A 16930-nucleotide genomic window follows, 5' to 3' on the forward strand; every position below is an offset into this window, starting at 1 on the left:
GCTGGGGTCTACCACACCAGGCAGGACCCCAGGTGCAGACTGTGCAAGAATGCATTGAGACAGTACAGCACATAACAGCAGGGTGTAAGATGCAAGCAGAAAGTGCGTACATGGAACGGTAGCTGTCATAGTGTACAGGAACATCTGCCATGAGTATGGGCTGGAAGTCCCAAGGTCCCAAAGACAGCAGAAGAAGGCTGCAGTGATAGATATGGCAAAGTGACAGCAGATTCCAGGTAAAACATCAGAGGTCTCTGTCCAGAAGAGTCCAGTCCTAGGAACAGCTAAGATACTGCACGGCTGTCTGAGCGATGCTGCCTATCACATGCAGTCCTTTTTCATGTCGAAGTCAAACAAAACGTGTAAAAACCTCTGTCGTAAAGACAAATAACTATATCATGCAATGCACGCTGGACTTGTGACATATGCAACAGAAAATCTACACATTATTTATTACATTTACGTTCTTCTACTCATTATTTCAGGTGCTGCCCTGATCGTATAAATTTATTTATATGGGGATGGGGTAAATCTCATGTTATTCCATTGTGCAATGCGCTTGAGATCAGTGCTACCACACACATGCCCACACAGCGTCTGATTGTGGTCAACATCTCAAAACACCGCCACTGATTGGTTGTGAGACTAAACCAAATGCATCATGGGATTGCCAGTGGGCGTCTAGCCAGCATGCTAACAACAATAACGATTTTAACTGAAGAAAGATGGATAAATAATCACAGAAGACGTTTGGATGCATCTTTATGGATTAATTTTACAAAGTCTCCAAAAAGACAATGGACTTCAAGGTAGGATTACAACGCTTCTGAGAGCGATACGATTGCACCAGAGCACTCGTTGAAACGGCGTAACAGTAACCTTCCGGTAAAAAAAAAAAAAAAAAAAAAAAGTAAGTCTCTAGCATGCAGCGTTCCAGAGATATTAAGGATGACATATTACATAAGCTTTGATGTCGGATGCGACATCGTCGACCTGGCAGTGTTAATACTAGCCAGTAATGGTTTTGGATGAGATTTGTCATTTAGGAGCAATGTGTTAACATATAGAAAAGACTTTGGTGACTGAGGACATTTAAGGCTCGAAACTAACTTTTTTACCACCTTCCCAAAACTTACGGCCTTGTGAGTGCAGGCATCAGCCAATACCGATTATCTCCCAATGCTATCAGCCCGATTAATCTATCACTAGTAGTAATGAAAGCTGACATTCTTTTTGAAACTAATAGACTATAAACCTGAAAACGATGCTGCAGCTTATGTTCATCTTCTTTTCAAGTATCTATTCTTTGTTAACTAATGATTCACATGTCACAGGAACAATTATAAGAGATTTTTTTACGTTTTCCCTCATTAGTATTGGTTGTGTGCAGCCTTAAATTTTGCACCAACAGTTTGGAGTTTAAAGTTTTGTATCTTATTTCTTAGACCTTTTTATAACTGGGTGAATTTCAGCTTAATTACAACGGGGTCTAAGAATAAAAGAGTTGGTGTTTTGTCGTGAATTGTGCATCTGCACTGTGTGCAAAAACTCCACGGTGACAGCAGATTTAGAAACGCACACCTTCACCCTCCGCAGAGCACATGTGGGATGGTGCAGAGTTTTATTTAGCTGCCAGTCTGTTCTCTCATTATCATGTACACACACACACACTCACTCATGCTCTCTCACGCACACGCTGCTAGTCATCAGTGTCGCCTCCTGTGTTGTAGGTTGGTGTGGGTTATAGTTTGCCATGGTGATGACTAGTTACACTGTCTCATCACCACACACACACACACACACACACACACACACACACACACACACACACACACAAACTTAACACCTTGTTATATGTCAGCCCTCCTCCAGCCCATCTGTGTCTTGTTTGTTTCTTAAACCTTTTTTTTGTCTTCGACCCTCCATATGACTGCGTTTTTAAAGACACCCAACCTTTTCTGAACTTGTATATGAAAATGTTTTAACACATTTGTCAACCAGAATGTGATCATGAAGTAAATGGTATTATTTGTTTGTTAGTTTATTTAACAGGGACAATACAGATAAAGGGTGTCTGGCTGAAGCTGGTTAGGGATTAAATTATTTATTTCATTTAGAGACATATCGAAAGACCAGCTAGTGACTGATAACAGACGGTTTTCATATTAATCGGCCATGACCGATTGGTGTGACACTGATGGACCGATCAGTGTCACATATCCCATTCTGTGCCGGTCACATGCTGCGCTGCACAATGTTTCACGTCATGTGCACTGTGGTACAGAAACACACGCTAAAATATGTCGTCAGCATGGATGTTTTTCACCGTGAGCGAATTTGTAATACCTGTAAGGCCAAAATAAGCTGTCTTACCCTACAAACATACTTTACAAGGCGGGCCACCCAGGTATATAAACGGTAGCCACAGTAGGCCCTATTGGTATTTTAGCACTTTGCAGAGAAACACAGAAAGAGAGAGAGAGACGTTATCTGGTGTTACGTTAGAAGATGCAGACACGGTGGATATTTTACAAGCACAGACCAGATAAAGCAACAGTGAACACACCTGTTGGTGCCGATGTCATTTAGTACCACGTTGGTCTCGATCGGTAATAACACCAAGCCTCCTCCACATGCGGCTCACCTGCTGCTTTGAAAACAGAATCGCAGGTAAAGAAATCAGAGTGTTTTGGGCGACTTTATAAAACTGCTGACGAATCAAGTCAACAGAGCAGACACACATAGGGAGAGAGGAACAGAGAGAGAGAGAGAGAGGTGCGGGTTTGTCTTTGTCTGAAGGGAAAAGCAAGATGAGCAGATCAGTGAGCATGCGCTGAAATACGTTGGATAATTAAGTAGAATTAAAATGGAGAATAAGAAACAACTTAGAAATAAGGTGATGTATTCTTTCAAATAAAATATTCAAATATACCCCCAGTAGGTTACACTGTCATGCTGTGGGAAACACTGGGTGTTAACGTCAAGTGACTTGCGCAGCATACTTAATACTGTAATTTATTTCCATTTTATTTGTACAAAAAAGCTCTGTCCAGTAATCTCAAAATTAAACATGGCCACTAAAGGCCTTGTATTCTTGAGAAGGAATTAAGCCCACAAAGGTTTAACAGTAAATGAATAGTCAATTTAATGCAGGAGCAGCTACTTTCTCTCTGGTCTCAGCGAATATTTTACGTCAAGGACCAGCTGGAGCTAAACTTTGTTGTGAATGTCTTTTCTGTGGTTTGAAAACCTTTTTTGATATGAATGAAGAGCTGTTAATTTCTTCTGAAGTCTTTGGAAGGAAGTTCTCTCTGTAAGATGTGATGTCTTTGATTGATGATTCTCTGCGTCTTTGAAGTAAGTGTGCATTGGTAAACATGTGTGTGGAGACATGCAAGTCTGTGAGTATGTGTGTGTTCAATACATAGAGGGTTAGTCTAAACAGTTAAAGTCCTTTTCTAGTTCATTTGAAGGAAGTTCAAATGGTCTTCAAAGAGCAAGAGGCCTGAAGCGAGCCTGGGCCCGGTATGTGAGACTGGCTTTCCCATATTGACTCAGTACTCTGTGTGTGTGTATGTGTGCGCGCGTGCGTGTGTGTGTTCATTCCTTTCACATGTATATGCATGAACTTTCCCCAACTTGTTCAAAGTGCCATCGATCTAGCCACACGTCTGTGAACATTATGTCCCTCCAGCTTTTACTGCACATACAGGCCTGATATTGTTGACACTCACTCACAAATACTGCTGTTTACCTCCTACAGTGTGTGTGTGTGTGTGTGTGTGTGTGTGTGTGTAAAATATATAATCTCCCCCTTTTATATGCCGCATGTTTTCCGTGTATGCTTGCCATGTACATGTTACTTCCCACCTGTACAGAGTTCTCAAGTACTGCACCTCAGCACAAATTTAAGTACCTGCCATTTGCTTGTGTTTTTTCCTTGTTGTGATACTTCATTCTTCATGTCAGAGAGACAATTATCTTCTTTTAAAGCCATTGTCATCAGGTGACAATTAAACCTACTTTGCAAAATAAGGTTTTATATGTAAAATTTGATAAGCAAAAGAATTACTCAATGGCAGTGATTTAACTTAATAATTTAAATACTCTACACAGAAATTCTAATTGCAGAACTTTAAAGAAGGAGTATTCTCTTATTATACTGTATGTTTACAACTTCACTCAAAGGTTAAAGAACATTTTCCACTTCTCCAAGCCCATATACATTTAAATGTATAATTGAAATGACCTTAAGCCACTGTAACTGTATGAACACTGTGTGTTCTGAAATGGTTCAAATAACTGCTCTAATTTGTTCTGTGTGTGCTTGCTTATGTTTTCTGAATGCATTGTATGTTTGAGCATGTGTCTGCTATGTTATCTGCCTGCTTCTTTGTGGGTTTGTGCCTGTATTACATGGGATGGTGTGGGCGTGCATAGTAGTCTGCTCTGTCAGTAGAGGCCCTTCACTCATTGAGTCACAGAGGGACTGGATGAGCTCCTGGTTCACACACTACTCTGTTCTGTATTGTAACGAACTCCAGTGACTAATACTCTGATCACACTGATACAGCTGGACACGGATTCATCATTATGACAAGTATTGTATTCAGGATTATTGTGTGTGTTTTTTAATCTGTACCTACTAGTGTGTAGTTGTCATCCATCATTTTGTAGCTCTGGAAGGCAAAGAAAGGTCCAGCATGAAGGATTTTAACTTGGCAAAGTTAAATAGCATTTTGTAAATGCTTCCTAGAATTGATTTTATCAAAGTGTGAACCTCCAGGTCTGAAAAGTGAAACCAATGCGGAAGTGCCTTAAGGGCCATTAGAGTAAAATACACAAAAAAGTAGGGGCTGCTTTAGGGCGTGGCTACCTTGTGATTCACTAGTCCCTACCACAGCGACCTGTCAGGCGTGGCAATGCCTATCCCTCCCCAGCCCCACCCTCTCGTCCAAGTATAGTCACTTCTGGTTCCAAAAAACCAAGATGGTGTCTGCCATTATGTCAAACCTGAGCCTTCAGAACAGCGGTCCACAAACCAGTGCTACAACCACTTCTTTTATACAGTCTGTGGTTTTATCGCACTTATAGAAAAAGGGACTTAAATGTTGGGTTATTGTGTTAACATTAATCACTTCAGAGATGTGTAATTCTGTTTACTATTATATTTTATTACTGTAGTTTTACCTGTACATGAGTAATGTTTGTTATATCACAAATGTTACATAAGTGGCCAAGCATAAGCTATTGATCTTGTTAGATAGCTGGATATAAAAAGAAATATAGATTGATGAATGCAAAAGGTAGATTTATTTGTCATTTTACAACACGGTTGTATAATGAGATGAAGTTTGTAGTTCTCTTTATGCTACTCATAAAAGCAAGTTATATTCTGAAATAACAGTATTTTGCATGGTGCTGGGATGAGTTACCCGAACTGATATATTCCCAGTTTATCCGGTATGATTTTACATTCAGCTTTTTCTGCTGCTGGAGAACAGCTCAGTTATAACTCGAGATATGTTTACAATTCTTAGTCAAGCAAATCTGTATTTTTATGTAGATGTAGTATGTGATCATGATTCTACTGGAAATGATGAACAAAGTATTTCATATACCGGAATGAAGTGGCCAGTCTCGTTGAATGAGAGACAGTGATTTAGAAGTTTTTACGTAAAGAAGTATGAATGTGCTTTTGTCCTGAGGCTATCGGTGAGTCACAATGATCCATTTTATCTTTTAGATGAGTCGTCAGCAGCTCGCTATTCACTCTTCTACATCGCTGTGTGTATTGACGATGACTAATGCACTCTAATGGAGCTGCCTGCGTAAAGGCCAAATCACAACGGCTGTCTCACTTCCTTAAGTAATCACAGTGAGACTTTGAATCTAACTGTGTTCACATTGTGAGCAGCTTGTTTAATTGTGTGCTGTGTGCATTGAGTAATACAGAATTACCATGCAGGTAGTGCTTTGTACAGCAACACTATGGTTTCTGATGTTTCACTTTTGTCTTCTGTAATATCACATTGTTATGTATCATTTAAAATAGCCAACTAGCAAACACCAATTCAGTAACATTAAACACAAAAAGTGAGTTCTGTTGTGGTGGGAATCTTTGGCTTCTATTCTGATTATTGGTGTTAAATTCAAATTCTCAATTCTAAATGATTGTTGATTCAATAAAAAGAAAGGGTGGGCATTATATTTTGGCTCTCACTTGTGTTTGTTTTTGTCATTGTCTGACTAACTGAAAAAAAAACATTTGCTTTATCTTGATGAACTACCTGATTACTCCACTATGGGCCTGATTTACTAAAGGTTTGCATGAGTAAAAACGTGTGCACACAGAATGATGTCTTTCAAAAGTGCAAAATAGAACCTGTTCATTTAGTACTTGCAACAGCATCTGTATTTAATACGTTTGAAAGGAAGGTGCAAACGGCCAAGTGTTGCGCAGAGATGGCTGCTGTTATCGTTGCAAGAAGGAGACACAGCCATAATGAAAGAAAACAAAGAGAAATTAACAATATTAGATAATGTTATTCTATAGGCTATCCAGTGTATTGAAATAAAATTATTTTATTTATTCGATGAACTATATGAATTGAATTGGGTTTTTTTTGTATTTTCCTTTGAAATTATTCCTTTGCTCTAGCAATACTGTTGTATTAACATTCCTGCCACTAAAGCAAATTTAGTTTTGACCTGACGTCTTCTCTCGTGAGATGGAAGCATTTAGGAAGTTGCGTGGCGCTGCGGAGAGCCCCCAGCTGCAGTAATGCATGGATCGCGCGTAAAATTCATCCAGCCAGAGGGAACGATCATCAACTGTTCACAGCGCGCCAGTCGTAATGGCTACACAACCCATTGTAGGTCTTGGAGAGGGAATGGGGCGTACAGGGCGAGGGACAGGAGATTGCAGAGCAACCAGGCACGGTACGGGCGGTCGGTGATTGTTCCCTCTGGCTGGATGAAGCACAATCTGCTGACATTTCCTTGCGTCTGGGTCGTTCCAGCATACTGTAGCTGTTTCTGTTGGGGTTTCCCAAAGCAGTTTTTCAGGTGTGCTGTCCCAAGTACTTAGTGCAATCTCAGGCAGGATGAGCAGGTACATACGATTTCCACATACTCGGGACGCACTGAACGAAACAAACCAAGGTTTTTACGCTGTGGCTGTTTCCCTCCCGACTCTCCATGGCAGAAACCATTAAAACACGCAAAACCCTCATTTAAATACGGCCACCTCCATTGTGTTTGTTGTAATCTACGCAGTAATTCTTAGTAAATCACCCATAACAGGTACTAAAATTGCAAGTGCAATATTTTAGAATGCACACGCAATTTAGTACTCTTTATTCGGGATGTTAGTAAATTGGGCCCTATGTGTGCACTGTGCCCTCGTGGTTGAGCCCCGCCGTTTTCGTTCCATCAACATAACATTATTACAAAATCGATTTTTGGCATTTATGTAGAGGCCTGTGCCGACTGAGTTCAGAGCTTACTAGTGACCCCAAGGTGGAATGCAGTTGTCGTCCTTGTGTTTGGGGCATGTTCTCCTTTATTCATCGAAATAAAAGTTCAATTTTAACAACTGAAAACCCCCTAATGGCTCTTATTATCTTTTTATCCATTTTACAATGCTATGCAGAACTGCTCACCATAATTACTTCACATTGGTTGGTAAGTGCAGATTTGATAGGCTAGTAACCCTACACACTGCGGCCAACCCAGCCAACAAGATTACAAAAGGTCCACATATGAGTCAGCTGTTAGTTTATTCAGTTCTATGGGAAAGTAATGGACTATGGTAATGTGTCAGTCATTTTGGTTGCACTGTGAATAATCACTGGCTGGCTATGCGACTGAGTCGTTGTTTGCCATGCAGGAGAAATCTTATCTTAATTCATAGTTTCAGCCGGAAAATATGTTTAAAAAGTGTACTTCATCCATGAATTCACACTTAAATATTCTAAAACTAAATGTGGCCACAGTTAGAGGTTTACCACATGTTGCTGATAAGTATTTAAAGATTGTAACACGCTGTCCATCCTTCTCTCTTTAGATACTACTACAACAAGAGGATCCTCCACAAGACCAAAGGGAAGCGGTTCACCTACAAGTTCAACTTCAACAAACTAGTGCTGGTCAACTACCCCTTCATCGACATGGGCTCTGGTACGCACACGCTCACATTTTATGTATTACTCACATTTATGTGTTTTATTGTAAATCAATACATGATGCGTTTAGCACACTCTCGGGCATTGTATAGCATCAGACACTGAAGAGTAGACGACTCGTAGGAGTTCAAGTGTCTTAAGATGTCTGTGTTATAATTTACAAGGGTTGTGTCAATGTATTAAAAAAACACTTAACCAGGGCTTTTGGTTTTTGAAATTATTGAAAGCTGAAATTTCTTTCTTTTTCTGCCCCAATGACATCCCTTGGCATCTGAAATACTTTTCTTTGAAAATGATGAATCACATTTGAGAGCTAGGACTTGTTCAAGGAGTGTAAGCTAAGGTTATTGGCCTTCAGGTGTCTGTGAATTCGAGGCCCTTTTGTGTGAATTACCGAACTTGACTTTGCAATTAATTTTCTTACATCCATAAACTCTGATTAAAAAAAATCACCTTTTAATTACAGCGAGCCAGCCACTCTTTTCAAAGACAAGCATGTGCAGTCGTCTGCAGAGACAGCTTTCGAGCAAAACCCCCACATATTATATATAAACGAGACATTCAAATGTTATTGTCTGAGACATTTTCCAGTCTGTGTGGTGGGCAACTTACCAATTTACTTGCCAAAGATAAAAGTTATCGGCAAAGACTTTGCGTAAAGACGTTTTGCAGCCAGTCCTCGTCACAATCTAAACACTGCATTTAGTATAATCAAATCATATTCACATCAAGTATTTCTAAAAAGAAAAATCTGTCAGACACCATCCTAATAGAAGTGCATGTCATATACACAAACAAAATTTGGGTGTAGTTTGTGTGCATGTATCTGCCTGGTTACGTGTGTGTGTGTGTGCGTGTCTTCTGAGACATCAGTGTGCCACGTCCCAGTTTATCCCTCTCCTCCCATCCTCTGAAGTCGTCTCTCGTTCTGGTCCCGGCCACCCAGTATAAACACGGCCCATATGGAGCGTTGGATACTGGGTGACATAAGTGCAGCACAAAACTTTAATTATAGCCTCTGTGTGATGTGGCCCACACACTGACATGTTGTGATATGATGGTTTCATATGATGGTTACACACATACACACACATGCCCATGTCAGTCTGGATTGTTACGCACACAACATGGACACTACATAAACAAGCATGCAGTTTTTTCTCCTCATCGTCTCTGACACATGGCTGTTAGATGTGTGTTTTTTTTTTTTTTAAACAGAGACACACACACACACAATGGTACTGGAAAAAAAGGAACCCAACCCATGTTTGTGATGGCAGTAAGAGCGACTTTTCCAATATTTAATTCTGGCACGTGCACGGATGCCAAGAATTTATTGCAGTGCCACAATCTCCCTGGCAGAAGAGAGAGAGAGCGGGAGGAGGGGTTGAAAGAGAAGGGAATTTGTGGCTTTGTGTAACCAAGGGTTTTTCTTTCTGTGTGCCTGTGACTCTCTGGGTAAAATAGTTTGAGTTATGGGAGACATGTGACCTACTCTCATTAGTTGCTTTCCCCTTTCTCTTCAGTTTAAAGAGCTGGTTCATTCAAAAATAATAAAAAATAAAAACATTTTTCACTTAGCCCCAGTGATTTTTAGCCATGCAGATTGTTTTGGTGTTAATGGAATTTCTTTTTTGATGCTTTTAGCATTACAAAAATCAACAGTAGCATCTCCTTCTACAAGCAATGTTCTGGTTACTCTTGATAATCCACAAAACTCACTGTCATCCATTTTCATTAGACCCGCTTTCTACCAGAGAAATGGCTTAAAAAGCTCTATGCAGACGCTATTCTATCAATAACGTAGAATAACATGGACTATGGTTCTGGGGGAAAAAAACAATGTCACTTTGAGCACCATAAATTACAGCCAATAGGCTTCCATTGCTTAGGGATGGAAGCAGAAATCTCAGGGACTAAAATCTCATAAACTAAACATCATTAGAGATAAGGGAGAATAGTGCGTTTCTTCATAATTCCCAGAGAGCAAAACATCACCTCTGAGCTTGGCGCTGTTCCACTAGCTTCTGTGACTCAATACGATCTCTCATTGAGTGGTTTATTTCTGAAAAACTAAAGCATGTTCCAGGGATTTACTCACTGTAAAATGAACATCTAATAACAGTATCTGCTTTTATAAGTTTAACAATATACATTTGTGAACTTTTAGCTGTCTAAAGTTGTATGAAAAAACATACGCTCTTGCTGCTCTGCTATGATCGCGATGAGAAATACTGTTAACATTAAATTAAAGGTGATAATAGGTAGAATAAATGAACAATCACTGTTTAAAACAAAATCAATGACTGCCTTATGCCGTGTTATGTGTCAGAGCTTTGAGTGAGGTTTTGTATGTATTTGGTTTTTATAAGATTGTGAGCCTGATTTTTATTTTCTCATTTCTTTCGATCTTCATTTTTCTACATTGTTAATTTAACTAGCTCACCCTCACGTCTTTTCTTCCTCACAGGTCGGGGAGTCCCTCAGAGTGCCCCTCCAGTGCCAACCGGAGGCACCCACTTCCGTTTCCCTCCGTCCACACCGTCAGAAGTCCTCTCATCCAGTGAGGAGCTGCGCAGCCCAGGCATGTTCAGCAGCGTGGCTCGCCGCATGGCCCGCGGCTCTGTGAGCGACTGCAGCGATGGCACCTCCACCAATTCGGAGCTGGAAGAGGCTGTTGGGGCCGATGAGCGAGGCGTGGGGCCTGAGAGGGCTTTCAGGGGCCTGCTTCCTCACCGCCTGCCTCACGATTCTCTCTTCAGGGTCTACGGCGGGGGCCCGAACCCAGCAGGGCTTGTCAGACCTTCCCACAGGGTCCACCCAGATCCTCTGTCTCCATTCCCTGTTTCCCCCCTGCCTGGCCCCGGGGGTCTTCTAGCCCCAACTCTGTCCCCAGCCCTGTCCATGACCCCTACCCCCCACCTGCCCTACACCCCCTCCCCCTCCATGTCTTCTCCCATGATGGGCTCTCACTTCTCCTTCAACCCGGAGGACATGAAGCACTACCTGCAGGCCCACACCCAGTCCGTCTACAACTACCACCTCAGCCCCCGAGCCTTCCTCCACTACCCCAACATCATCATCCCTCAGCCCCATCGCCCCACCCTGGAGAAGCCGGCCGCCCACCACCTCCACGGCCCACCCCTGCCGCTCTCTCATTCGCTTGGCCAGCAGCCGGTAGGTGGTGAGGAGGGTCAGCTGCACCCGTCACCGTTTAAGTTCAAGCTGCAGCCGCCTCCGCTTGGGCGCAAACAGAAGGATTCTGGGAGCTCATTGGCTGCTTCTTCTTGCTCCTCTTCATCCAGCCAGTCCTCCTCATTCACAGGGTCTGGTCAGATATCCAACGCAGGACCTCCTAAGATCAAGGTGAGACTGCTAACACACAAAGACTCACACACAGAATGAATAAGATCTGGCCGGAGTCATAAATAAAATGTCATGCTGTAAAATATTCTTCCTCTTCAGGTGGAGCCCATATCAGACATCGAGTCAGAAGAAGAGGTGGAGGTGACTGACATAAGTGAGGAAGATGAGCTCAATCACAATGACGAGGACGATGGAGGTGACCTCTTCCCCCCCACAGCCCGTCACCATCATCATCAGCTCAACAACCATCACCAAGCTAACGGAAATGGAAGCAGCCTTTCTGTTCCTCCACATAGTAACCCTGATTATGACCCCGATGATGACGAGGTCTTCAAGACTCCTGCCACTCCGCCCATCGGCAGCGGCAGCCAGGCCTTCCCCCTGATTGGCCTGAAGAGTGAGCCAGGTCAGGCAGCTCCCATCAGCCCCAGAGGCACGAGCTGTATCCCTCTCAAACTCCGCTTCAAGCGCCGCTGGAGCGAAGACCAGAAGATGGAGGCTGACGGAGAGAGGGACGAGGCGGAAGACAAGAAAGTGAGGGCTGAGGGAGAGGAGATGGTGGAGAGGAAGAGTGAAGAGGCAGGGAGGAGAGTGGGGGAGGTGGAGAACGGGGGAGGAAGAGGTGTTATTTTGGGGTTGATGCTGCCACCGCCTCCCACCCAGCGCAGAGCGAGTTCGGAGCTGCAGAGGGCTACAGCACAGTTGTCTCTGGAAAACACTGGCTGCTGAGCTGCATGTGCGCGCACACACACACGCACACACACACGCGCACACACACACACACACACACACAGGGGATCCTCCACGGATACAAAACACACACCTCTCAGAGTCTTGTCAACAAACGTAATAGTTTTATGTAGACCGTAACGCCTTGTGGTTTCTTGCCAGCAGTAGTGGACGTAGCAGGTTTTGGTTTGACACAAGAGTGCGCTTAAATGAAGACAACTGAAAGGTGATTATATAAACACACTATAATGTTGTTCTTCGGCGTATATCTGAATATGTACATGTGTCATATGTAGGAAATAGTTTTTTTGTGCAATAATTAAAGGAGTTGTCGGGCACTTTTTACTGACCTCACAGCCCCACAAACCCCTTAAGTTACTAAACATAAAACAACATATTTCCCCTACATATGTTACATCAGGTACATCTCAGGTTTTGTCACTGTTTTTTACTTTAACAATACTTTTCCTGTGGTCAGTACTGTCAGCAAGCAGCCGCTAGACATTATGGCTACTTATGTAAAACCATAAAACGCAGATGTGCCTGTGTAGCCTCTAATGTACTGCAAGGCAAGACACCTTTGTGCCCCTGGAACCCTATCAAACATGAACACAGCAGACAGAGTATTTTTGCTGTGACTTACAACATTAAGAAATAACCAAACTTAGTCTGTATATTGACTCTGTCCCATTTTCAACAGTAGAGCCCTCCAGAGAGGGAGTCTACTCTTAATATCTCTTAGAATTGCACATTGCCTTTTTATTGCCTCCTCAAACCCTCATAGTGCCAGTTATGCTATAAGTCTGCCAGGGATGACCTCACATCACGCCTGTGCCCAGATTATGTTTTTAATAGGTCTATTTGTTTATCTGGTACAGGGAAACGCATCACATTCACCTTAAAGAGTACAAAGGCAGCCTGAATTGTACAGCAGTAGATGAATTTCTCACATCTGGCTCACTTGAAAGTGGTGAGCTCTCCTCTTCACCCCACCCCACCCCCATCCTTTTGTACTCACCACAACATACAGACAGATCTTAATGTTACTGAAAACACTTTCAACAGCCCTGATAGAGATTACAGAAGTGCCTCTCTGTCTGCACCCATCACCATGCAGTCGTTTACAAACGGAGGGCAGTGAGAGAAAAAACAGACTTTGCTCTGATGGATCTTAAAGACTGAAGAGGGATTTTTTTATCTTCAAGAGGTGATTAGAAAGAACTCTCCAATCAGTCTTTTCTCGGACACTATCAGACTGCATTAGGGCCAAACTGAGTGGTCGCTTCATCCTCCGCTCATTCACTACAGTGTATAAAGACATGAAATGAAGGTGGAATTGTACATTTTAAGGACAGTCAAAGTAAGCCTGAGCAGGAGAGGAAGATTTAAATGAACTGACGTTGACCTCTCAACCTCTGACCTGCCACACGGCATCTTTAGACGTTTGATTCCCAGCGAATGGACGTAGTTTCCCTTGTACAGAAAAAACACCTGGGTGTCGCCTTTTCTGTTGTCACTTGTTGAGGAAATGAGGAAGCAGCTACCAGCAAGGCTGTAATTACGGACACACTTGTTTCTGAATGTGCGCGCGTGTGTGTGCGCCCAAAGCTGGTGTACCAACATCACGCCTCGAGGAGACAGATATTCATGTTCCTGCTCGACTTCGCACAATCTTTGAGGGGTTTGGGGGTTTGAGGGCGTTCGTAGTGTTTTCTCCCTCAAACATACAGATCAACATCTCTCTTCTGCATTCCCCCTTTTTAGTTTTTTTTTTTTTTTCTTAAAGACTGTATTATTTCTGTTAAAGGATGCTTGTGCCTCATAAGGACGTGGACAGTATTTTAGGGCATTTGCAGTGATCTGAGGACTTTTCTGTATTTTGGAGATGATAGCCGAATCTGTTTTATGTGATGTTTTGAGAAGCGACGATTGAAGCGAACTGATTTGTCTAGGAGAGAACGGGAACCATGTCGTGAATGTTGAGCATCAAGGTTAACTCAGGCAAACCTTCACAGAGATATAGAGAAAACAACCCTTTTTTTTAATGATGTTTTATTCATGTAGTTTCAAAAGTAAAATGACATGGAGCCCATTTCAACGAACAAACGATTCAAATAAGATTGTGCCTTTTTTAAACCAACATGAGTTTTATCAAGTACCCCCAGCAAAATGTTTTCACACTCACACAGTACCGCCATGCCTTCTGTTTTTGTAAAAGAGAGATACAGAATAAGTAAATCTACACATATATATTTTATTCAAATATATATTGAATTCAAATATTATATTTCAATACGGTCATTTGATACAAATCAGGAACATCCTACTATTTTTAATGGTAAAGATATGTATATATTCTAATGGGCATGTTATTACCAGTATAATTCAGCCTTTGCCTTCTCACCCTTGCCTTCTCTTGACCGCTGAGCTGCAGTGACAAAAGGCCACCAGTGTCAGAGTTTTATATTTATATTGTTAAAAAAAAAAAACAGTTATTGTGTATTCAGGGGACAGAGGGTGTGATGGGATGAGGATAAATGTTTGAGCAGAAACTTTTAACCAGACCTTCGTCGTGTTTACCTTGTTAGTGTTTGTTTTAACGTCCTTGGGGTAGCAGCCAGGCGGGGTTTACAACCTCAGGACAGAGTCGAGCTCAGTCACACAAAGGTAAATTTTTTTTTTGTCTTTTTTTTTACATTTTGCATGGTAAACCCCGCCCGCCTGCAACTGTTTGACCCCGAGCTGCTTAAAAAAACGTGGAGGCGCAGATTGTAACGGGGGAGCTGGTAACGGACTCGCGTGTTTAGAGAAGACTGATTCTGATTGGACAACACAGATATGCAGCAGCTCCGCGTCACCTCGCAAAGCCAGCAGGGCCGCGGCTGCTGATATGGCTGGACTTTGGTTTAAGCGTGGACTGTGGACTCGAGCAGCTTTGTGTGAACCAAGTATATCTAGGCTGGTCTGAACCCTGCCCTACACATACACACCATGTCCTGGTTAGAGTAAGGCTTTACTGTGGCTAGAATAAAGGGAAACATGACATCACACGTGACATCAGACGCCCCCACAGTCTCACAGGAGTAGGCAAACCAGAGCAACTACACACACTGTTAACGCGCATGCACACGCACACATACACACACTCAGAGGAAATGGCATCACAAAACTGCTGAGTGGAGTGAGAGGGACTTCCCATAATCTGACTCGCTCATTCTGCTCGGTGTGTGTACTTGCAATTGTGTGCGTGAATGTGTGGTTCCTGTGGTTGTGCCCTCCATCTTATATATATACACACACACACACACACCTATTCAACACAGCTTAGAAAAGACTGGCCAGATAAAGTCTAGAGCTGGGTTATTTAGTCCCTGTTTCCTTATCCAGATTGCCCAACAAGCTCCAGTGTCGTGTGTGTGTCTTACTGGGTATCTTAAACTTTTAAAGTTGTAAAATTTGTCTTCACCACGCACAAAACAAAACTCTTACATCTATCCTTCTAATCAGCTTTTTATCATCATTCCTCTTTTTAAACTTTTTTTTGTTGTTTATGGTCCGTGGAGACTCAAAAATGCCAGCAAAAAAACGTTTTAGAGAACTTTAAGGACAGATGTAGCTGTTTACTATTGTCTGGTGAAGGAAAATGCAAACACCGAGCTGTACCTGAACTGTTGCACCTGTGCTGCCTTACCTGTCGTGGCTTCAAAAACAAAACACAAGAGCATAACTGTTTCCCACTGTTTGGTATTTTCACACCTCAATGTTGTTCTTATCATTTTCTTCTGTACCTTTTCAGACATATTACTGTTACTCTTGTAATTATTATATTATTAACATGACTTTTTGATTACTTTGTACCCTCTTGCCATGGCCCGGTCTCTTCTCCATGAATTTCGTGGTTTTCTGTGAGTTTTTGTTCCAGTTTGCACTCTTTCCCATGAACTTCAGCTAGTTAGCTTCAGTACGGTCTTTTCCTTCTTTTTTTGAACTCACACTGATTTTATAACCATGCTACCATGAAAAAGAGGAGGGTCACATAATCCCCACAAGATATACAGCAGGGGAAGAAACTATTGTTTTAATTTTTTTTTGATGTTGTGTATATATATTTTTTCCATTTTGGAGGTTTCTGTAAGAAAAAAAGAGCTTTGTACTGTTTAACCATTGTATTATTTGAAATGTGTCCCCCTTTCCTCTCCGGTCGCCTCTGTCTCTCCCCTCATGTCCACCTTGACGGTGAGCTGTCACTCCAGAGGAGAGACTGAGACTTTTGTTATTATCATGGAGAAAACCACCTGTACTTCTGTTTCTCTTCTGTCTGTTCATCTTCATTTGTAATTAAACAATAATCAGGGTTCATTAAAAAAGGTAAAAATGGATGTCAGTTTCCGTGTCTTTCTTTTGTTTAATCACATTCCTCATCCCTTCCTTCAGTTTGAGAAAGATTTTACAAACCAAGAATAAGAATGTGAATAATTTTCCCTATTTTGGGATTTTACTTGAGCTTTTTGTCTTGTTTTGAGGCTATTTGCTTAAGAAGACATCAATAATACAAGTATTGCACATAGAGATTAACCATTAGTCTATTAATCTGTCAACTATTTTGATTATAGAATAATTTATGTCTTATGTGATGGTCTGTTGGTCCC

At 42.0% G+C, this 16930-nt stretch overlaps 1 protein-coding gene across 2 annotated transcripts in view; it reads left to right on the forward strand.

Moving 5' to 3' along the window:
- Positions 1-16660, forward strand: part of erf (Ets2 repressor factor) — a 43469-nt gene extending 26809 nt beyond the window's left edge. For both annotated transcript variants that reach the window (XM_046058525.1, XM_046058524.1), the window contains 3 exons: positions 8069-8181; positions 10657-11552; positions 11652-16660. In XM_046058525.1, the coding sequence (XP_045914481.1) occupies positions 8069-8181; positions 10657-11552; positions 11652-12281 (1639 nt within the window). In that variant the 3' untranslated portion in view covers positions 12282-16660. The remainder of the gene's footprint in view (positions 1-8068; positions 8182-10656; positions 11553-11651) is intronic.
- Positions 16661-16930: the final 270 nt, after the last annotated feature.

Source organism: Micropterus dolomieu, linkage group LG09, assembly GCF_021292245.1.
Source record: "Micropterus dolomieu isolate WLL.071019.BEF.003 ecotype Adirondacks linkage group LG09, ASM2129224v1, whole genome shotgun sequence".
Lineage (NCBI taxonomy): Eukaryota > Metazoa > Chordata > Actinopteri > Centrarchiformes > Centrarchidae > Micropterus > Micropterus dolomieu.